Source organism: Stomoxys calcitrans, chromosome 1, assembly GCF_963082655.1.
Source record: "Stomoxys calcitrans chromosome 1, idStoCalc2.1, whole genome shotgun sequence".
Taxonomy (NCBI): domain Eukaryota; kingdom Metazoa; phylum Arthropoda; class Insecta; order Diptera; family Muscidae; genus Stomoxys; species Stomoxys calcitrans.
The window spans coordinates 5861880-5886471 of record NC_081552.1 but is presented as its reverse complement, the minus strand read 5'-3'; the positions used below and the strand labels follow the sequence as shown (position 1 = coordinate 5886471).

The 24592-nt window shown below is 38.8% G+C and overlaps 1 protein-coding gene across 5 annotated transcripts in view; it reads left to right on the top strand.

The window, feature by feature from the left end:
• The first annotated feature begins 2072 nt into the window (after positions 1–2072).
• Positions 2073–24592, top strand: part of LOC106090471 (uncharacterized) — a 44920-nt gene continuing 22400 nt past the window's right edge. For 4 of the 5 annotated variants that reach the window (XM_059360725.1, XM_059360723.1, XM_059360726.1 and 1 more), the window contains exons 1-6: positions 2073–2154; positions 2232–2768; positions 2826–2911; positions 13189–15301; positions 15357–15546; positions 15601–16114. In XM_059360725.1, the coding sequence (XP_059216708.1) occupies positions 2128–2154; positions 2232–2768; positions 2826–2911; positions 13189–15301; positions 15357–15546; positions 15601–16114 (3467 nt within the window). In that variant the 5' untranslated portion in view covers positions 2073–2127. The remainder of the gene's footprint in view (positions 2155–2231; positions 2769–2825; positions 2912–13188; positions 15302–15356; positions 15547–15600; positions 16115–24592) is intronic. The other variant, XM_059360724.1, reaches the window with a different exon arrangement.

The window sequence follows — 24592 nt, the reverse complement described above, 5'->3', positions numbered from 1 at the left end:
ACCCTAAAAGTACGACCTCAAAATAAACCGATCGGGTCAATGTGGGTCCCAAATGAAAGGTATTCAGGAGTAGACTAAGAATTTCATATTAAAAATTTGCTTCAAATTAATTTGGGGGCCGCCCCGATTCCAAAAAACAGGTTTATTCGACGATAATGACAATATGGGACTCGAATGAAAGGTATTCGGGAGTAGATTACGAAAATGGCCAGGAAGAAAGAAAAGGCGTTTTAGTTTTTTTTTATATTGGAAGAAGGCGGACCCTCCCCCGTTACCCCAAAACACAATTTAAAATCAAAGTGGACCGATAGGGACAGTATGGGTATCCGATGAAAGGTATTGGGGAGTAGAATACGAATATGGTATTAAAAATTGGGATAAAAAATGCGAGGGGTCGTCCAACCACAAAAAAACATATTGGGCGTAAATATCAATATGATGCTCAAATTAAGGGTATATGGTATTAAAAATTGGGTTCAAGTATGCGAAGGGTCGTCCAACCCCAAAAAAAATATTGGGCAATATGGAACAAAATTATCCTTTGAATATTAATATTTGGCAATTAAAGAGCTTTTAGTGAAATTCCATGCTACGAAAATGGTATATCGCTTGACTAACAGTATAACAATATAACTGCCTTTATCTGAATCCATATGATCTTAATTGGCCTATGAATTCGCTCGGAGAGTTTAGGGCCATTCTTAAAAGACTTTATTTGAGGCCGATATTCTCACGGGGATTTTGGGAGTGGGAAGGCACCCAGGATGGTGGTTGGTGGTTTAAGGGTGTAGTGTGAAACCCAAAAACGTGGTCCCGAATGTGAGTATCAATTTCGTGCTCTACTCCCAAATACCATTCATTTGAGCCCTATATTGCAATGGTCGGTAAATATATATGTCAGATTTAAGGGTGTTGTGGAGGATGGTGTGGTTCCCAAAACACTTAATTTTTTTGAGCCACATATGAGAAAGTGGTAGACCTCCAGAAAATTGGTCCCGAAAGTAGGTATAAATTTTGCGTTCTACTCCCCAGTACCTGTCATTTGACACCCAGAAGCTCTTAGCCCTAAATATTATAAGCATCGTGAAATACTCTCAAATATCATTTATTTGAACCCCACATTGCCATTGGTCATTGGATATCAAATTCGTTTTCTAATCTCAAATAGCTTTCATTCAATAGCCACCGAATATTGATATCAGATTCTTGCTTAACTTCCAAACACCTATGGGACTCGAATGAAAGGTATTTGCAAGTAGAATACGATTTTTTTATACAAATGTGGGACCAATTTTCTGGGGCTCCACCCGTTCCTTAATACACCCTACTAACAGGACTTATTTACTTATCATGGCAATTTGGGGCTCTAATCAAGGCGTTTGAGTGTAGAATACGAATCTGATATCCAAATGTGGGACCAAGTGTTCGGGGGGCCGGCCCTCCGAACACTTCTCCCAAAAACACACAAACCCCCCCCAAACCCCAAAACCCAACTGGTCGTCTAGTTTGAAACCATCCGTATAAAAGTCTATGTAACTTCTATTACCAGGGATATCGTAGTTCCAATCGGTTCTATCAGGAATAGTGTGCAGTACTTTTTATCGAAAAGCATCGAGCATAGGGCATTGTGTGATAATACAGCGTCCGTAGCGACAGCAGTGTCCACAATGTCCTCAGTGCGACTGTGATGCAGCAGGTTGAGAATTGAACAGTGGATCCTGTCGTACTCTGTCCAATTTTGGACGCCGTGATGGCACGTTTAATTGGGTATGCTTTTCTGCGAAGCTAAACAAATTTCTTCTTTATATCCACCTTTAAGCCTAATGGACAGTGAATGGTGCGAAAATACAAATTTCCCAATAAACTCTACAACGGGCAATGTGATGCTAAAAGAATTTTCATTGATAAGAATCAAGAATCTTTTGGGCGATTAAAATTTTCCATATCGTCCAACTGTCGAACGTCCTGTAATCTTTTCGAACAAACAAACGTCCCATTCTTTTCTCAATGTATATCTATGACATAACATTGGAATTTCCAAATTCATTACAATATTTATTTATAATAAATATCGAAATAATTGTCTCTCAATATATTTTTATAAATCTGAATCGTAAATAACGCGATATGAGCTTAAAGAGATTGAACGCAATGGTAAATATCTACTATAAAAATGCACAAAATCTCCTTAAATCTAATATAAAAGTCCCTATATGCTAACTCGTTCCTAGCATTTAAAGGATACTAAAAATTATAACCTTTATTGCATCAACTTCCATGGCAATGGCTTGAAATCCGTAAAATATGCATTTAAAAATAAGGTTAAATCAGGCCTTAGACGTTCGGTGTTTATACTCGATCTAGATGACCTGAAACAGCACCTAAATAATCAACCACGTTCATCAAAACGCAAGAGCCACATTAAAGATGACTCTGGAAATCAACTCATGATGGCAGTTATGAAAGCAATACACAACTTTATGAATGATTTTGATGTCGTCAATAAGAAAATCAATGAAGAACTTATGTTTGATATTTATCAATATTGGCTAAGAGATCTGGAAGAGAAACAAGCAACTCCATTCACGGGAAATTCAAAGAGTCTTAGGGACAAGAACTATTTGAATCCAACCGAATCTAAATCTGTCAAATCAAAGAAGGCTCCGAAAAAGTCACGAGAAAAGGATGCAGAAGAAAGCGATTGTATTACCATGATAGTAAAAGAACACAATAGCGTAGGACAAACGGAAAAGCTATCAAAACGAAAAGTACGTTCTATGCATTTGTGAGGTCACCATGGGTTACTTTAAATTCTATTGTTTTAGTACATAGAAGATGATCCCCCTGGTGATAATTTGTTTATTGTAATCATAGGCCAAATAACTGAAGATTTCTATTTGGATTTATTAAGGTAACATAACAAGTATTTGCATTTGTTTTAAATCTCAGAGAAACTCTATTCCAAACTTTAAATATGTATCCCTTAAGCCTTTGCAGCGTTGGGTATTGAAATCCATGTTCCCTTCACTCGACAATAAATTGGTATTTAAATACCAAAGTCTTAAGTTGACATGACATTTTGCCAAAGTTGGCTGCCTTTCCACTGCTACTGCTTTCTGCATGCGTTGCGTAGCATCTACAATGAGGGGTGAATAACTTAAAATAAACTTAACAAGTGTTTATTTCCATCACAAGTAGTGGAATAAGTTTTCCTTTTGAATACAAGCCAATGTATGACTTAAGGAGCGACTGAAGCAAAACTCCTTGAGTCATTCAAAAATGCATTACTATGTGAGTTAAGGAAAAGCCAAGTAGGAAACTGTAGACGAGATTCTACTTAAAAGTGCACTTTACTTGGGTTTTCAAAGATTTAGGAGCCCGCAGATAGGATAAGTGCTAGGGACTTATAATTCACACTACATATTTTAGTTAAGTTTAGTTAGGAAATTCGTTTAAAATTTTAATAAAAAAAAAACTGTGATGAACATCTCGAAATCAAATGACCGCCCTATGTAGAAGCTATTAAGTGGCTTACTAGCACTTGGTGAACTTTATGTTGACCACGTAGTAAAATTCGTAACCAGGCTTTTGCTTCGTAAGCTCCTTGGACGTGATCACTGCCACGTCTAGTTGCAAAAGTTTGCCGGACTTGATTGTTTAGAGGAAATTTATGTGGCGCTTAGGTCACGTTGCTACTGCGGGAAAGTTTACCAGCACTCTTAAAGATATATTTCAGGAAGCTCTACGTGTGACAGCGAAGTGGGCTTATAAAAGTGGCCTAGGCGTAAATCCGTGCACACCAGAAGTAGTTCTTTTTAGCTATATGGTGTTGCGGTTCGGCGGACGGCTCTTCAAAAGTGTACCTAGGGTTCAATACTCAGCCAGATCCAAAGAATGGCTTGCTCGTGCATCATAGCCGCACTGAGGGGGACCACTGTTGTGAGGCTAAGGGAGCGTTCTCTTTGGTCAATCGGTGGCTACGGACTCTGTGTTATCCTTGATACAATGGCCGATGTTTTGTCTGAGCCGCTTTTTGAAAAAAATTACGGTACCTCTATTCCTGATAGAAACGATTGGAACTACAATACCCCTGGTAATAGAAGTTTCAGAGACTTCTATATGGATGGTTCCAAACTTGACGACCAGGTGCGCTTTGGGGTGTACTCTGACTGGTCTTATCGAGAAGGATAGTGTTTATTAAGCGGAGATCCTTGCAATCAAATGAGTGGTGGAATCGCTTGACATAAATATCTCCTAAGACAGTCAGACAACCATTTCATTCCTGGAGAACGTATTTCTGAATTCAAAAACAATTTTCGACTGTCGCAGATCTCTCAACGAGATGGCTAAATGGTTCAAAATTCACCTGTTCTGGGTGTAAGGTCACAGAGATATCCCAGGGAATTGTAGAGCAGACAAGCTTGCTAAACTAGGAACTATCTTACACATTCCAGGGGAACCGATATCTTTGGGTATGCGACATGTAAGCTAAGTTTTCAGGGTCAGATCCGAAAGTCAACGAATGATAGATGGTCACAAAAGGGGTTGTGAACATTGCAAAATTATGTGGCCTAATCTAGACTTGACCGCTTTGCTGTCGATGGTTAGAACAAATGTGTTAGTCATCTATAGACTCTTCTTCCTCGACGTCCTCACAGCTTCTGCAAAAGTCATTACTGGCAACCTTCAGTATGTTTTCGGATCAGAGAGTGACCTGTCATGACGGACACAATGACTAACACATTTGTTCTCACCATCGACAGCAAAGCGGTCAAGTCTAGATTAGGCCACATAATTTTGCCATATTCACAACCCCTTTTGTGACCATCTATCATTCGTTGACTTTCGGATCTGACCCTGAAAACTTAGCTTACATGTCGGATACCCAAAGATATCGGTTCTCCTGGAATGTGCAAGATAGTTCCTGGTTGTGTGTCCTACACTGGCAGTCAGAAGGTTGATTTAGCCGGTGTGAACATTCACAAGTTGTTGAGCTTTTTAAAGCGATATACAACGATCAAGTGTAATTCAGAAAATTCCAATTGAAATTCAGAAATTCCATTCGTAATTCAGAAATTCCATTGAATTTCAGAAATTCCATTTCAAATTCAGAAATTCCATTTGAAATTCGGAATATTTCAATTGAAATTAAGAACAATATCATATCTAAAAAACTATGAAGTATGAAATAATAAGGAAGTTTTTGGTCATGCGATCTACATATGTATTTATATTTTCTAAAATTACAAGTAGTTTCATGAAATGCATGTGACATCTGACATAGCTTTTAATTTTACTCCATATTGTTTCAATTGGGTTCATTTGCAGTGAATATGGAGCCAATCTTAAAAGAGATGCAGGAGACTGTGAAAATATCTCTTCCAATCTATTGTGGCATGGAGCGTTGTCAACAACTAAAACAAGTTCTGACAACTGGTTCCCCATATCCACCCACATTGAGAAAACTGACTGTATCCACTCCTTTGTATCAGCTCCTTTGAAAGCCCAATGCCGTCTATCCATTTTTATGACGCCGCACATCCCTATTGCTCCAATAAGATGCATATTTGGTCCTCTTGATTTTGGTAGAGTCTGTACAGCTCTAGTACCCATACGGGCACACCTGTAGTTTTTTCTTCAGAACAGGTTGAAATGTGTGTCGTCCATTGGATATGGTGGAAATAGCTACATTTTTTTTTAAATGGGCCAATATTTTTTCCTTAATGCAATTTAAGGTAATGGTGTGTTCCACTTCGATCCACGTTAGTATTTGTTCAGCTTCTTGATCCAATAGAACATGTGGTTTTGTGGGACATGTCTGATCGATATTCTCCATACATTTAGGATGGGACAAATGACAACATGGTATAACCTTTTCTACAAATCCTCTTCTCATTTTATAGACGCAAAAGCGAAGTTTTCCTTTATCTCCATTTTAACCGAACACTATGATGTTCGATTCACTTCAAACTGACTAAATGTTTATAGATAAATAATCAAATGACAGGATGATATGGTTACTCTGTTATTATATTAAGAAATTATTAAATTGAGATAAATGCTATGGTTACTATTTACTTTAACTTTCAAGTGGATGCTCTGGTATTTGCTTTTATTCTGAATTTCAATTGAAATATTCTGAATTTCAATTGATATATTCTGAATTTCAAATGAAATATTCTGTATTTCAAATGAAATATTCTAAATTTCAAATGGAATTTCTGAATTTCAAATGGAATTTCAAATAGATTTTCTGAATTTCAATTGAAATATTCTGAATTTCAAATGGAATTCCTGAATTTTAATTGAAATATTCTGAATTTCAAATGCAATTTCTGAATTTCAAATGGAATATCTGAATTTTAAATGGAATTTCTGAATTACAAATGGAATTTCTGAATTTCCATTGGAATTTTCTGAATTATACTTGAAAATGGTGTAGATTTTTTTTTTATTTATTTTTTTTAATTTAAGGAATACTACACAACAAGATTAAATCTTATAGATATAGTGCAGGCTTATAAGACAGTCATATATCCTTCTTAAGAAAATAAACTTTTAATTTCGAAGAAAAATTGAACCTTTTTTTTAAAATTGGCGCGTTGCTGATGTTTTGGATATTGTGAGGAAGAGTATTACAAAGACGTATGGTACTCGTATAAAACTGTCATTCAGATACTAAGCTCCTTCTTCTAAAAGGGACGAGTTTTCCTACTTCTGTTCCTGCGGTGTTACAATTGACTAAAATTTTTAAGTGAATCTGTAGGCAGACTGCCACTTTAACAAATGTCACCGTATATGTACTAGGTAGGTGATCTCAAAATATCAAAATTAATAGAAATATTTGTGGATAGCTTTCTTCAATAAAAGGAATTAGAATGGATTTGACAGGCGGACGGTCGTCGCTATATTGACTAAAATAATAAGGTAATCAAGGAAACATATAATTAGACTTATATTTCGGAGACTTAAAACAACAAATAAAAACGTGCCGAGTTCGTTACGGCCGAATCTTGGGAACCCACATCATGAATTCTGCATCGATATCCACAAATGTACTCAGTTGAAGACATATGTGTATTTTACGTACCAAGCTTCTGAAAATCCGTCACAAATTGAAGTTTCTAAGGGCCTTAGAAGACTAATCGGGAGATGGCTTGATATGGGAGCTATATCAGATTATTGGCCGACTTGAACCGTACTTGACACAGTTGTTGAAAGTCATACCAAAACACACTCTACAAAATTTCAGCCAAATCGTACAACAAATTCTGCTTCCATGGGCTCAAGAAAGCAAATCGGCACATCAGTTTACATGGGGGCTACATCAGGTTATTGACAGATTTGGACTGAATGGTACAGTTGTTGGAAATCATAATAAAACACTCCGTGCGAAATTTCAGCCAAATTGGACATCTAGTGGCTCAAAAAGTCAAATCAGGATATCGATTTATATGAGAGATATATCCAAATCTGGACCGATATGGTCCATTTGCAATCCCCAACGACCTACATCAATAGTAAGTCTCCGCGAACTAACTTCAAACAAAAACGTCTGACACCCGGAAAATTATTTGAGATTCTGAAATTACAATGTTCATAAGCGAGAAACAACAAAAAACAAAAAAAAAATCTGTGGAGAGATTTTTAATCCACTTTGAAAATTCTTGCTTACGAAGTACGATAAATTATTTTGGAAAACTGGATTGCAAATGGGCCATATCGGTTAATATTTAGGTATAACCCTTACAAGGCGCAAGTTTTGTCCGATTTGGCTGAAATTTTGCACGTGGTGTTCTGTTATAACCCCCCAATATCGTTGCAAGGTGTCTCCCACAACTTGATCTTTCCATCGGGCTTTTGATTTTCCCGGTTTGCGTGTACCACCGTGTTTGCCTTCAAAAGACTTCTTTGCTGGAGCTTCTTCATCCATTCTGACAACATGACCTAGCCAACGCAGCCGTTGTATTTTGATGCGTGTAACTATGCTATCGTCGTCATACAGCTCGTGGTTCATACGTAGCCTATAATCTCCGTTAACGCAAACTGGTCAATATATTTTACGAAGAATCTTTCTCTCAAATACTCCAAGCACTTCCACATCTGCTTTCACAATTACCCATGCTTCAGAATCATATAACAGCACGGGTACTATCAGTGTCTTGTATAGTGTAGTCTTCGTGTGTCGAGAGGTGGCCTTGTTTCTAAACTGCTTACGTAGTCCCAAGTAGCATCTGTTTGAAAGTATTATTCTTCGCTTAATCTCAAAACTGGTGTCATTCGTTTCGGTTACGGCGGTGCCGAGGTAGATAAAGTTAATGACTGTCTCAAAGTTGAGGTTCCCAACTTTCTCCATTTTCTTTATCTGATCGGTTGTGCAAGGCTTTTTGGGAGTTGAAACCATCCATTCCGTCTTATCTCCATTTACTTCCAGACCCACGTAAAGGAGTATCGATGGCGGCTTAGTCAACATAGAGATGGTAGGTGTTGATTTGCCCTTCTCGGGTCTTTTCCAGGATTTGGCGCAGTGTGAATATCTGGTCTAGGCTGGATTTACCAGGTCTAAAGCCGCATTGATAGGGCCCAATTATCTCATTGACTTTAGGTTTTAATCTTTCACACAGTACGCTCGAGAGTATCTTGTATGCGATGGGGAGGACTTAATCCTCTGTAGTTGGCACATTCGGTCTTGTCTCCTTTCTTGTGTACGGTTCCAATGCTAAGGTTCCAATCATCGGGTATGCGTTCTTCTAGCCAGATTGCGCAGATAAGCTGATGCATACGTCTCATCAGCGTGTCGCCTCTGGTCTTAAATTGTTCAGCGGGTAACCCGTCGGCTCCTGCTGCCTTGTTGTTCTTTAGTCGGGTCACTGCTACTTGGACCTCATTCTGACTAGGAGGTAAACATTCTATACCATCATCAGGGATTGGTTCTGCGGTATCCTCTTCGTCGCCAACATCGAAAACGAGCAGTTGGGTAAAATGTTCTTTCCATATCCTCAGCATGTTATCTGTGTCAGTTACCAGATTTCCATCTTTGTCTCTGCAGGAGGATGTGCCTGCAACAAAGCCATCGGTTTGATGTTTAATTCTTTGGTAGAATTTCTGGACTTCATTCTGACTCCTGTACATCTCATATCGCTCACACTCACGTCTTTCCATTTCCTTTTTCTTTCTGCGGAATAGACGTTTCTCCTCTCACTTTTTCTCCCGATACCTCTCCTTCATCTGGCGCGTTGCTACTAATTGCAGGGTTGCTCCTTATGCCGCATTCTTGGCTTCAGTAGCATCACGACACTCTTGGTCCTACCATGGGATTCTTGGAGGATGCTTCCGGTACCCAAGTACGGATTTCGCGTCATTTTTCATGGAGTGAACAACAGTTTGCCACTGCGCCATTATATCATCGGAACAAGAAGTGCTTTCATCAAGCAGTTGGGTCAGTCGAGTGGAGTATGCCGCTGCCATTTGATGTGTTTGCAGCTTTTCAATGTCCAGCTTCCGGGAAGTGTCAGATCGTACTTTCCCGGCCATGTTCAAACGGGTGCGAACCTTTGCTGCAACGAGGTAATGATCCGAATCTATATTCGCTCCACGGATCGATTGTACATCTAACACGCTGGATGAATGCTTCCATCTATCACAACGTGATCAATTTCGTTTCTCGTGTTTTGATCGGGTGACAGCCATGTGGCTTTGTACATATTTTTATGTTGAAATCTGGTACTCCTAACTACCATGTTTTTTGCAGCGGCGAAATCTATCAGCCTCAACCCATTACTGGACGTTATCACGTGGAGGCTAAACTTTTCGACTGTTGGACCAAAAATGTCTTCCTTCCCTATTTTTGCATTAAAATCTCCCAGTAGGATTTTAATATCATGGGTGGGCAGCGTCATATTCTCTCTCTAGGCGCTTGTAGAAAATATCCTTGGTCTGCTCGTCTTTGTCCGTCGGGGCATTGGCACAAATAAGGCTGATGTTGAAGAATTTGGTTTTTATGCGAATTGTGGCTAGCCTCTCATCCACCGGAGTAAAGCTGGAAACAAGGTGTTTCAGTCTCCGACGAACTACAAATCCGCAGCCAAATTCATGCCTCTCGTTATGGCAGCTATAGTATAGTTCGTGGCAGCTATAGCATAGTGAATAATGGTATCATATTCGCAGTCCACAGCCTTATACTTTAAATTTAACCCCATATTGTCATTATTGGTGTATACAGCCGATTGGTGTGGGGCGCCTCACTCCATCTGCCACTTGAGCACAAATTTGAATGACGCACTCCACATAAAAATATGTATCACTTGATCCCCCATTGTTTTAATGGGGAGGTTAAGCGCCACCTAGATTCTTGGACACAAATTTTAATGTCATATTCGTAATCTGCTACCAACTGCCTTTAATTTTAGGCTCATCTAGCTGGGATCGAATTATATTATATTTGAGGGTGGGGCGACCCCCAATTACTTGTACCTCATTTTTATGTCATATTCGTTGTCTACTCCTGAATACCTTTCATTTGAGTCCTATATTGATATTTACGTCCAATATGTTTGTTTTGGGGGAGTTTTTTGGGTTGGACCACCCATCGAATACTTCATTCCAATTTTTAATACCATATTCGTATTCTACTTCCCAATACATTTCATTTGATATCCATATTGTCCCTATCGGTCCACTTTTGATTTTAGGTGGTGTTTTTAGGGTAACGGGGGAGGGTCCGCCCCCTTCCAATATCAACAGACTAAAAAGCCTTTTCCTCCTTCCTGACCATTTTCGTAATCTACTCCCGAATACCTTTCATTCGAGTCCCATATTGTGATTATCGTCCAATAAACATTTTTTTGGGTGTTCTGGGGCCGGGGCGGCCCCCAGTTACTTGGATCCAAATATTTAATATGAAATTCGTAGTCTACTCCTGAATACTTTTCATTTGAATCCCATATTGTCCCGATCGGTTGACTTTTATTTTGGGGTCGTACTTTTAGGGTAAGGGGGAGGGTTCGCCCCCCTACCTATATCGGACCACTCCCCACAATCTGTGAAAATTTGAAAGAAATCGATTCAGCCGTTTTTGAGTCTATACGGAACAAACAAATTTACAAACCCACAAACAAACATACACACAAGCAAACAAAGACAAATTCATTTATTTATATATATATATATATATATATATATATATATATATATATATAATATGATTGTGTGGATTATTTTTTCGTTCACTGCTGTATGTCTCATGTGCTATGTTATCTTGCTTTTTACGGAAACAGATACATACCGTTTATGCTTTTAAATTTAAAATGTGGGACCACGTTTCTGGGGGTCGACCACTTCCCCAAAACACCCCCCAAACAGGACTTATTTACTGAAAATGGCAATATGGGGCTTAAATAAAAGGTATTTGAGTGTAGAATTCTAATCTGATATCCAAATATGGAACCAAGTGTTTGGGGCGCCTCTACCCAAAAGTGGACAAATTTAGGACCATAGCAATAAGGGGCTGAAATGGAAGGTCTTTGGGAGTAAAGCACGAATCTGATATCAATATTCGGGAAAAGTGTCTATGGGGCCACCCCACCCCCACAACACCACCCAAATTGGAAGTATTTGCTAACTATTGCACTATGAGACTCAAATAAGAGGGTTTTTAAAGTAGAACACGAATCCGATATATATTTTCATGGCCAATTTACTGAGTGGGCTCCCATCACCCAAAACATCCCTCAAGCCGGTCATGTTTGCCGACTATGGAAATATGGGGCTCAAATTAAAGGTATTTGGGAGTAGACCACGTATCTGATATCAACAACTGTTTAGGGGACGTCCCACCACGATATCAACCCCCAACTAGGACGTATTTGCTCACTAAGACAATTTGGGTCGTAAGGAGAGTGGAAATATTAATATTTATATTTCCCCCAAACATATTTACTGACTTTTGCAATAAGGAGTTTAAATGAGATTTGAAAACGAATTTGATATCCAATTTTGAGGCCAATGGCAATATGGGGTTCAAATAAATGATATATAGATATATCAGAATGGAGCACGTTGCTGATATATTTTCCGGGCTTTGTGTTTGAGGGATCACCCCAATCCCCAAAACACCCCTAAATCTGGCATATTTACCGACCATGTAAATGTGGAGCTTAAATGAAAGGTATTGGGGGTAGAGCAAGAATTTATACCCACTTCCGGGACCAATTTTCTAGGTGTCTACCCCTTTCCCAAAATACCCCACAAACAGGAATTTTTTAGTGACCATCGCAATATGGGGCTCAAATAAAGGTATTTGGGAGAAGAATACGAATTTAATATCCAAATGTCGGACCCTGTATTTAGGGCATCACCCGTTCCCCAAAACACCCCCCAAAGGGTAAACATTTGGTATGGTATTTAACTAAAAGCTCTTTAATTGTCGAAAATAAATATTCCATGGAAACTTTTGTTCCATATAAATTAAAAGAAGGCGCTGCGGAGCGGGCCCGGGTCAGCTAGGTATCTATAAAATTAATCACTTTTTTAAAAATTTTATTATTAGTCAATACCATGCTTGATTGTTTTTAACTTTTTGTTTTTAGAGAATTGAACTTGATAAATAAATGTTTCGCATAACAAACCAAAAAAATATTTAATTTTATACATAAGAATATAAAAAATCTGTATCTCCTTAATAAGTTTTCTATTCTTGAGTTTCGTTTGACCTATTTGGTGGGTCTATTGACTCTCCTTTATTTTATCAGCAATTCGTTGATGCCACAGTTTGTTATTCCTCATTCTACAAGACCGATAATCCTTGCCTAGCCATTAGTTAGTAGGGTATTCAATAACTTTATCTGTAAGTTTACACTTGCAGACATGCATCATGTATTTATACGAAAATAGCATTACATATGCGAAATTTATGTGTAACGCAACAAGAAGCTTTTCCCAAGCAATAAAATTAAAACATAAGAAAACATGAAAGACTTCTACTAGCATTTTACCATAAGAAAGAGAAAAGTAAATGATGAAATAAAAACGGAAATTTTGTCTTAAGTCTTTGGGTCATCGTTGGGTGATTTGTTTTAGAAGATTTTATACTTTACGAATAGCAAACAACACCCTTTAGAAATATTCTGAATGTCTTTCCCTTCCATTTAAATTTTCTTTTGTACACTTATTAATCCTTTTCCAAAATAGGGAACAACAACCAATCCAAGGAATTATTCACTTCTTGCCAGCTGAAAGTAACTACGACATTTTGCTAAACAATTATAAGCAAAGAGATGTTGTTATAGAAACTCTTAGGGCAGTCAATGCTTCTATCTACGAATCAAGACAAATTGATGCAATGAAGTCTGTCGGTATTTTTACTCATCATTTAAATGTTATATCAAAATGTTTGGCTGCGAAGCATCAGAGGGAAATTTATGATCAATTGACCTGGAGTGTATATGACATTGAAGTACTGCATCAACAATATCAAACATATTACTTAAGACCTTTTCAAGAAATCAATGTAACCATGTCTGAGCAAGTTGATCTTACAGAACTTTGCCATTTGCTCGAATCTTCAGTTATGCAGCAACGTTATTCAACAGCTAGTAGTTCAGATTGGGCAACCATTGCAGCTTATATGGACAATTTATTCAAAATATGTGTACAACCCCACAAAGAAAAAGTGGGTGACTTCAATGAACAACCACTGCTAAAAATAACTCAAGCAAATAATAGTTTTGAAGGATTTTTTACATCACCCTTGGAAAGTGTTATGACAGTGAAAAATTTTAATCGCCTCTTCATAGAGGAAACCAATGAGCTATTGAATAACTTGTTAGTCAATACAAATCTTCCCCAAAAAGAGAACATCTATGATTCATACATGGATTACAATCTATGGAAGAATTATTTCACTGAAACATATCGCGATGAATTAGAAGATCATACATCATCCTCCTTATTTTTCGGTCACTTGCCAAGATATGTAAAATTATACTTGTCACAAGATGGATGCAAGCAGCGCATTAATAAACTCCTTCAGAGTTATGATGATTATCAAGTTTATTGCACAGAGAAGAATAACAAAATATACGCCTTCCGCAGAACTCTATACAAGGTTTATGAAGATGAACGCTTAATTGTTATACCCAGTCGTTTGTGTTTTCGAGATTTTGTTCTATTTCAAAGGGAAGAGTTCTTGGAGAATCTTGTAACCCCAGTAATGCATAAAATTTCAAAGGAAGAGAGAAAAAGAACATCATTAAGCAAAAGAGATGTTGAAAGTGAAATCAAAACATTACAAATGGAGGAGCAAATATTCGTAAGACCCAAATCGCTCAAAGCCTTGAAAATTTTTGAAGAAAAAAGCTGTGAACTATCTCAGACACAAGAAACACATGATCGTGACATTCGAAGCAGTCGTCAATCAAGTCGACAATATAACAAAAAACTTTCAGCAAGCAGAAACTCTAGACAACCACAAGATTGGGTGGGTATACCACCCGATCATCATCTACTAAAAGGCTATAATTTGCCTGATACACGGCAGGAGATAAAACTGAAAACCTCCAAATATTTTTTCGAAAATGGTTTCTTAAAACTTTACGAAGAGAAATGGTGCTTCCAGGACATGAATAAAAATTTAACTTTTGCATTTGATGAATGCTCTCTATTCTTCAATGATTCAGCTTCATCGAAGAAAGGTATAAGTAAAAATATTCTTGTGGAAACAAAGAACAAAATCAATATCCGTATTCTTAACGAACTGCAAGAAAGTTCGAAAATTGTTATGAACTATCCCAATGGACTGACTGTTTATTATCAAGATATGAAATGTGAACAAATTTGGCAAGAAGGCCAGTGTTTTAAAGAGGAGAAGCGAAGAATTTTTACCCACAATGGAGCTGTAATTGTATTCTTCGGCAATGATCTTATATTGATAATGCGTTATAATGGCGAAGTCTATAAGTTGTATCAATATGAATTTGTTTCTGAAGAGGAGGACTTGGATTCCTTAAACAAGATATCTGATAGTCAAAGTTTTGAATGCAATGAAACTCATAAACTATGCAAGAAACACAAACCTAAAACTGCATTCAACCAACACACCAAAAGGATATCTAGCAAGTTGTCCACAGATATACATATGTCTGCCTGCTATTCCTTTTCGTCTATGGAAGCAAATTTATTAGCTGTAATTGGTAATGAGCTCAAGTTTCTCCGTAACCTTATGAAATGGTATAAGCTAAGTTATATACATCTTGTTTTAACCACCACTCAGGGAAGACAATTTCATTTGACCAAAGATGGAAATGTAAGTTGTGCTGTTCGTGTTTATCATTTATAATAGTTTTTCCATGCCTTTACAGATCTTTGAGGATACACCTTTGCAGTTGGAGGAATGGCATGACTATTATGCCAATGAAAGTTATGCTCAACGCAGTGATGGTGTTAAAATGATATGGACTAACGATGTTTTGACCTGTTACCATAATGATGGCACAGTTTTAATCACCAGAACCGAGGAGAAATTGGAAGTAGTAAACTGGAATGAATTTGGTAAGACTCAACATGAAACTAAACGGGTTCTATTATTAAAGATTTAATTTTCAGATATGCAAATCTCTCAAAGTTCTTCTCATGTCTGTAGTGAAGAAGACTCTGATCTTGTTATAAAGAAAGAAACATTCCTCACTATCCATGAACCCAATACAAAGATGGCAAATCCTTTTGCGCATGCCTATTGGGAAAGCCCAGAGGAGTTGAAATATGATGATACCTTTGTATGTTATGCCTCCTCCAATTGGCTAATGCAACATCACGACTATGCTGGGGTTATTATCCGCTGTCGCAAGCCATTTTCTTCCTGTTGTTCATCAATTTTTATGGACATTATGGGCTTGGATGATATCTATATTTACACTATGGCTGCATTACAGCATAAATTAGTCTCTTCGGATGAAACAAGGCAAACATGTGATATTTCATCGCCGGACAATGATATTGAAGAAGTTGGTTCCGTTAATGTTTGTGTTGGATCAAATTTACATATGGCCTTTGATGGGGAAGATTGTGAAATATCCTTTTTAAAAGATGGTGGAACTAACTCTTATTCCGACACTCTTTGGTGAGAATTTAGATAGTTTTGAAAATTTATAAATGCTACACTTGTTGTAAATATCAACTCATTCAAAACTCTGACAAAGTCAAAAGAGGAACTGTGGCTATAACAGAATTGACAACCGGTGAACGCAATCTCGTCAGTAGTTGACTGGTTTTTAAAGTTCTATGACTTTGTAATCATTTGAACGGATCTTATTATACTCAGCTACTGCTCGTTAATCAGTCTAATCCAAAATGGCGACCGCAATCGGAGCCACATTGGCGCTAATTTAAAATCTACTCTTACGGCTCATTAGTATTTTATTATCTCTGACACATACGAATTACATCCCCGTAGAAATATTAATAATTATTACCTGACAAATTCTATGGCTACTCCGAATTGGTAATTGAATGTTTCTTTCTTTCTCGTATAGAGCTAAAATTTCTACAAAGACTTCTAAGCCTTTGCAAGCGCATTTATCAACCAATGTTCTCAAAAATTTTCACAACTTTTTCCTCAATAACAAACAATACAGCTCCAATACACATATCGATGGCTTAAAGTAAAAAGAGTATCACTCAATTTTTCTCAAAATTGGGTTTTTTTTTTTGATTATTTTGGAAGCCAAACGGATGCACCTTGCCTCCAAATTACATGTGGATACAATTGCAAAAGAGCATCCGTATATCTTCGTCCGATTTGGATTGAATTAAATATTACAATATTGTGGTAAGATTAACCGATCCCAAGAAATTTGTTAACTACTCGTAATATTATATTTTTATACCCACCATCGAAGGATGGGGGTATTTTCATTTTGCCATTCCGTTTACAACACATCGAAATATCCATTTCCGACCCTATAAAGTATATATATTCTTGATCGTCGTAAAAATCTAAGACGATCTAGCCATGTCCGTCTGTCTGTTGAAATCACGCTACAGTCTACAGTAGAGATATTGAGCTGAAACTTTGCACAGATTCTATTTTTGTCCATAAGCAGGTTAAGTTCGAAAATGGGCTATATCGGACTATATATTGATACTAGCTGACCCGGGCCCGCTCCGCTGCGCCTTCTTTTACTTTATATGGAACAAAAGTTTCCTTCGAATATTTATTTTCGACAATTAAAGATCTTTTTGTGAAATGCCATGCTAACTTGACTAACAGTTTAACAATATAAGTGACTTTGTCTGAATCCCATATGATCTTTATTGGTCTACGAATTTAATTTTGGATGTAAGGTGTATTCCATTCTCAAAATACTACATTTCAGACCGATATGTCTGATTTAGTGGTGTTTTCGGGGGAAAAGTCCCCCATATACTTGGCCCTGAAAAAAATATAAGCATCGTGCTCTTCTCTAAAATTCCATTTATTTAAACCCCATATTGCCATTGGCTTAAGAGGAGTTTACAGGATGAGACGTACCCCAAATACATGGCCCCAAAATAGGTTATCAAATTCGTTTTCTAATCCCAAATACCTTTCATTTGAGCCACATTTTGGCATGGTCGAAAAATTTTAAACCCCTTTGGGGATGGGGTGATGCCCTAAATACATAGTCCTACATTTGGATATCAAATTCGTATTCTACTCCCAAATACCTTTATTTTGCCCTCAAAATTGTATATAAAATTCTTTTTCAAATCTCATTTAAACTCCTTATTGCAAAAGCCAGTAAATATGTCCGGTTTGGGGTATAGGCCCTAAAATCTATGAATATGAATATTTAGTTGGGGGGTTGTTGTGGTGGTGGGACGTCCGCTAGACAGTTGGCCCCAAATTTTGATATCAGATACGTGGTCTACTCCCACATACCTTTAATTTGAGCCCCATATTTCCATAGTCGGCAGACAGGACGGGCTTGGGGGGTGTTTTGAAGGATGGGCGGCCATTCAGGGAGTTGGCCTTGACAATATATATCGGATTCGTGTTCCACTTTAAAAACCCTCTTATTTCAGCCTCATATTGCAATAGTCAGAAAATACTTACTATTTTGGTGGTGTTGTGGGGGTGGCGTGGCCCCATAGACACTTTCCCGAATATTGATATCAGATTCGTGCTTTACTCCCAAAGACCTTTCATTTGAGCCCCATATTGCTATGGTCGTAAATTTGTCCCCTTTGGGGGATGTTTTTGGTGAGAGGCGGCCCCCCAAACACTAGGCCCCATATTTGGATATTAGATTCGTATTCTACTCGCAAATACCTTTTATTTAAGCCCCATATTCCCATGGTCAGTAAATAAGTCCAGTTTTGGGGAAGGGGTGGACCCCGGAAAAGTGGTCCCACATTTGGATATCAGATTCGTATTCTACTCGCAAATACCTATCATTTAAGTCCCATATTGCCATGGTCGGTAAATTTGTCCGATTTAGGGGTGTTTTGGGGGTTGGGGTGGTCCCCCTAGCACTTGGTCCGGCAATTGGATATCATATACGTTTTCTTATCCTAAATAACTTTCATTTGAGTCCCATATTGTCGTGATTGGTCTAAATATATGGTTGGTAGGTTTTAGGGCGGGGCAGCCCCGCCTAGGTACCCCATCCGAAATTTGGATACCAAATTTTTATTTTTAGGGTACTATATGAGAGCACACAAAATTTCGCTTAAATCGCACCACCCATCTCCGAGATCTGGCGTTTCTGAAAATTAAGGTAAGGGGGAGGGTCCGTCCCCCCTCCAGATATCAAAAAATGTAGTACCCTATTTTCACCACGGGGTAATTATGCACCATCTGTGAAAATCGGTTCAGCCGTTTCTGAGTCTATAAGGAACACACAAACATACAAACAAACAAACAAACCTACAAACAAACACAAATTGATTTTTATATATAAAATATTCCTTGTTTCATTATGAATCCCATTTCATGATCATTTTGAAGTTTTTGTTGTATTCTTTTTGTAACTCAGTATGAGTCTTGGTATCGCATTCAAACTATTCGGACGTGATTCTATTAAACTTAATTTAAAGATGCCACACACAAGATTTTATTTCCCAAAAAGGCATCCTTGGCAATTTCAGAAGTGGGATAACCATTTTCTATCGCGAAAATAAAACACATCGCCGGTTTTTGAAAGGAAAAATGAAAATAAGCGACTTACAAGTTAAATAGATTTCTTGTGAAATCCTTGTACTTGTAGAGTGCGTGGAAAAAAATTAAGATGATGGATTCGCTGTGCGCAATATATTTCGCCCTTTACTTTTTTTAGATAATAGAGTTTAAAGGAAAAAACTTGCTGATTTCACTCAGTAGGTCATCCCCCATTACTTACTGTACAATTTTAATAAAATTGTGATTTTATGATTAATATTTGTATAGTGTTTCAAAAAGTAATCCGATAAAAATGGGTTTAAAGGAAGAAACAAGTAAAAGCGTGCTAAGTTCGGCCGGGCCGAATCTTATATACCCTCCACCATGGATCGCATTTCTCGAGTTCTTTTCCCGGCATCTCTTCTTTGGCAAAACAGGATATAAGAAAATATTTGCTTTGCTATTAGAGCGATATCAAGATATGGTCCGGTTTGGACCAGAATTAAATTATATGTTGGAGACCTGTGTAAAATGTCAGCCAATTCGAATAAGAATTGCGCCCTTTGAGGGCTCAAGAAGTAAAATAGAGAGGTCGATTTATATGGGAGCTGTATCGGGCTATAGACCGATACAGACCATAATAAACCCGTATGTTGATGGTCAAGAGAGGATCCGTCGTACAAAATTTCAGGCAAATCGGATAATAAATGCGACCTCTAGAGGCACAATAAGTCAAGATCCCAGATCGGTTTATATGGCAGCTATATCAGGTTATGAACCGATTTGAACCTTATTTGACACAGTTGTTGAAAGTAAGAATAAAATTGGTCTTGCAAAATTTCAACCAAATCGGATAGAAATTGCGCCCTCTAGAAGCTCAAGAAGTCAAGTCCCCAGATCTGTTTATATGACAGCTATATCAGGTTATGAACCGATTTGAACCATACTAGGCACAGTTGTTAGATATCATAAAAAAAATACTACGTGCAAAATTTCATACCAATCGGATAAGAATTGCGCACTCTAGAGGCTCAAGACGTCAAGACCCATGATCGATTTATATGACAGCTATATCAGGTTATGGACCGATTTGAACCATACTTGGCACAATTATTGGATATCATAACAAAACACGTCGTGCAAAATTTCATTCCAATCGGATAAGAATTACGCACTCTAGAGCCTCAAGAAGTCAAGACCCACGATTGGTTTATATGGCAGCTATATCAAAACATGGATCGATATGGCCCATTTACAATACCAACCGACCCACACTAATAAGAGGTATTTGTGCTAAATTTCAAGCGGCTAGCTTTACTCCTTCGACGGTCGGACGCACAGACATGGCTAGATCGACATAAATTTCACGACGATCCAGAATATATATACTTTATGGGGTCTCAGACGAATATTTCGAAAAGTTACAAACAGAATGACGAAATTAGTATACCCCCCATCCTATGGTGGAGGGTATAAAAAGTGGAACAGTTGAAAACGAAATGCAAGAGTTTGGGTTTGCTGACGAGCAGGAAAAAGGCAGACTTAATTGAAAGAATATATTTGCACGAATTAGACGAACAGGAACAATTAATTCGGGCAAATAGGATAAACGATAACTCTTTTCGAGGTGTGAAAGCGCGTGATGGCTATACGCCTCTAAGTATAACTTCGCCTGATTTTCGTGGATTCGAGAATGACGCAAACGTCGTCAAGGAATAGCGCAGTGGATGCGATTATGACGATGCGATGACATGTAGTAATCCATATATTCCGAGGAGTGATGTGCAGTGATCAACCAGTCAGCGCCCCAAAGTACAGCGCTTTTGGACGAAAAGTTTTTTCGGCAGACGGAATGTGTCGAATCAACGAATACGAACTCAGTGAATACGGCAAGCAATCCGATTCTGTCGACGTCGCGACAGAACAATTGGCAATGGAATTTTGTGCCATCTTCGACTCGTAATCAACAATTTTCTTTTGTTGGAAACGCAGATCGATTTCCACATACAATTCCAATGGTACGACCACAATTACTACAACGACAAGTAGCCAACGATCATTCTAATTTATATCAACATTCGCGCAGCAATGTGCTCTGCCGACTACAACGAATGGTGTACCAACGAAGCTGTCTGAGCAATACCTACAGGGCTGTAACCGCAGGGACCATCCAAATCACCATCTTGTGGATAGGTATCCACCGCTCAGAAGTCGTAAGGTGGATCTATACGATCTAGAGCGTAAAGTCCAGCACTACAAGGGACAACCTATAGATCAAACAGGTTTAGACAACATTCATGCATACACGGTAGCAGATGCGGTGAATAGCTACCGGATGCATGTGGTCCTTGGAGAACGACCGCCTTCCATTGCACATGTAGAAATTGACCTCTCCCGGCAAACCAGAGTAGTTCTGGCTCAATTACGTTCCAACTAATTTAGACGCCTCAACTCCTACAGAGCAAGGATTGATGCCAACGTGCAGGGTGTGTGTCCCGATTGTGAACTCGGGCCATACAACACCACTTTAGTCGCAGAGTTCCTGGATCTGGATACTCGATAGAATCAGGCACACGGACTAAGGAATAGGTAAAACATCAACCAATTTTGAATAACCTGCACAACAACATAACAGACACAAAACTACATAAAACTTACCGGCACAGGGTAACTATTGTATTTGCATCACACAGGCTGGAACTTTAAGCTCCAATCTGTGCGGTGATTGACGCATTTAAATAACCAATGGCCATCATGTTCCCGCTGCAATCTGTCATAGGAGCTTGATGAGGATCGACGCCTCCACTTGCAGATATGGCTACAACATAAACATAAAACTTTAGTTAACATCTCTCTATTTTGGTGCTATACTTCAAGAGTACCGTTAGAATAAATCACTCAAATATATACCTTTGAGATGCTTAACCTCTTAAGAGTTAATGTATACATATTTGGTCCCAAACATAAGACAATAATTTTTTGAATTTTGGCCAATGGCAGCGACCACTGCTTAGTGATGGCACTAAGCAGTGGATATTGATATTGATATTTCGGCCTAAAATTTTAGGTATGAGTTTGTACCAGGGATAGAATTTAAATAATACAAAATGATGTTGATTCTCTCACCATAACCCGTTAAAATCGTCATTACTTACTTTACTTTACTTTAGTTGGCTATGACAGAATATTTGTTCCACTAGCCGAACGTAGAAAAGCGTTCCAAGCGCCTCGATCTTCTGCGCTCATTCTAAAATCTCTGACACCAAGTTTCGAGGTGTCTCCCCCAACTTGATCTTTCAATCGGGCTTTTGGTCTTCCCGGTTTGCGTGTACCACCGTGTTTGCCTTCAAAAGACTTCTTTGCTGGAGCTTCTTCATCCATTCTGACAACATGACCTAGCCAACGCAGCCGTCGTCATACAGCTCGTGGTTCATACGTAGCCTATATTCTCCATTAACGCAAACTGGTCCATATATTTCTCTCAAATACTCCAAGCACTTCCTCATCTGCTTTCACAATTACCCATGCTTCAGAACCATATAACAGCACGGGTGCTATCAGTGTCTTGCATAATGTAGTCTTCGTCTGTCGAGAGGTGGCCTTGTTTCTAAACTGCTTACGTAGTCCCAAGTAGCATCTGTTTGAAAGTATTATTCTTTGCTTAATCTCAAAACTGGTATCATTCGTTTCGGTTACGGCGGTGCCGAGGTAGATAAAGTTAATGACTGTCTCAAAGTTGAGGTTCCCAACTTTCTCCATTTTCTTTATCTGCTCGGTTGTGCAAGGCTTTTTGGGAGTTGAAACCATCCATTCCGTCTTATCTCCATTTACTTCCAGACCCATTTTCACTGTCTCTCTTTCGATTCTTTCAAAGGCTACAATTACTACTTCCGGGGCCGACCTATAATATCGATGTCGTCGGCATAGGCGAGTAGCATGTGTTCTCTTGTGATTAGTGTGCCATATCTATTCACATCTGCATCTCGTATAATCTTCTCCAGCAGGATATTAAAGAGATCACACGATAGGCTGTCTCCTTGTCTGAAACCTGGTTTGGTAATAAATGGTTCGGAGAGATTCTTTCCTATTATCAGCATGTGTCATCCTGCAGAGTCTTATTAATTTTGCAGAGATACCAAACTCATACATGGCTTGAAATACCTTTGAACGTAGAGGAGTATCGAAGGCGGCTTAGTCAACAAAGAGATGATAGGTGTTGATTTGCCCTTCTCGGGTCTTTTCCAGGATTTGGCGCAGTGTGAATATCTGGTCTAGGCTGGATTTACCAGGTCTAAAGCCGCATTGATAGGGCCCAATTATCTCATTGACTTTAGGTTTTAATCTTTTACACAGTACGCTCGAGAGTATCTTGTATGCGATGGGGAGGACTTAATCCTCTGTAGTTGGCACATTCGGTCTTGTCTCCTTTCTTGTGTACGGGACTTAGTATGCTAAGGTTCCAATCATCGGGTATGCGTTCTTCTAGCCAGATCGCGCAGATAAGCTGATGCATACGTCTCATCAGCGTGTCGCCTCTGGTCTTAAATTGTTCAGCGGGTAACCCGTCGGCTCCTGCTGCCTTGTTGTTCTTTAGTCGGGTCACTGCTACTTGGACCTCATTCTGACTAGGAGGTAAACATTCTATGCCATCATCAGGGATTGGTTCTGCGGTATACTCTTCGCCGCCAACATCGGAAACGGGTAAAATGTTCTTTCCATATCCTCAGCATGTTATCTGTGTCAGTTACCAGATTTCCATCTTTGTCTCTGCAGGAGGATGTGTCTGCACCAAAGCCATCGGTTTGATGTTTAATTCTTTGGTAGAATTTCCGGACTTCATTCTGATTCCTGTACATCTCAATTCGCTCACACTCACGTGAACGATTTTAATACCATGGGCGGGGCACCGGTCATATTCTCTCTCTAGGCCCTCGTAGAAAATATCCTTGGCTCGTCCTTATCTTCAATCGGGGCATGGGCACAAATAAGGCTGATGCTTTTATGCGGATTGTGGCTAGCCTCTCATCCATCGGAGTAAAGCTGGAGACAAGGCGTTTCAGTCTCCGACTAACCACAAATCCACAGCCAAATTCATGCCTCGTGTTATGGCAGCTATAGTATAGTTTGTCACCGTTTGGTGTTGTAGTAACGCCATTCCCAGTCCATCGCACTTGATGTAAGGCGGTAATATGTGCCTTATACTTCTCTAATACATCCGCCAGCGCGTATACTGCACCTTCTCTATAAAGGGTGCGGACATTCCAGGTGCAGATCCGCAAATCATGGTCCGTTTTTCGTTTGCATGGGTCGTCAACGTTGGGGGGGTCCATTTTTACTCTTCCTTTGTTTGTCATAGTAGTTCTCAGTTTTCCGGGGCGGGTTACTGGCCCAGCTCCCCAACCCTCGTTGTGGCGAGCCGCTTGCTCCAAGATCCGACGCTCACCGCCAGCCGCCCCTAAC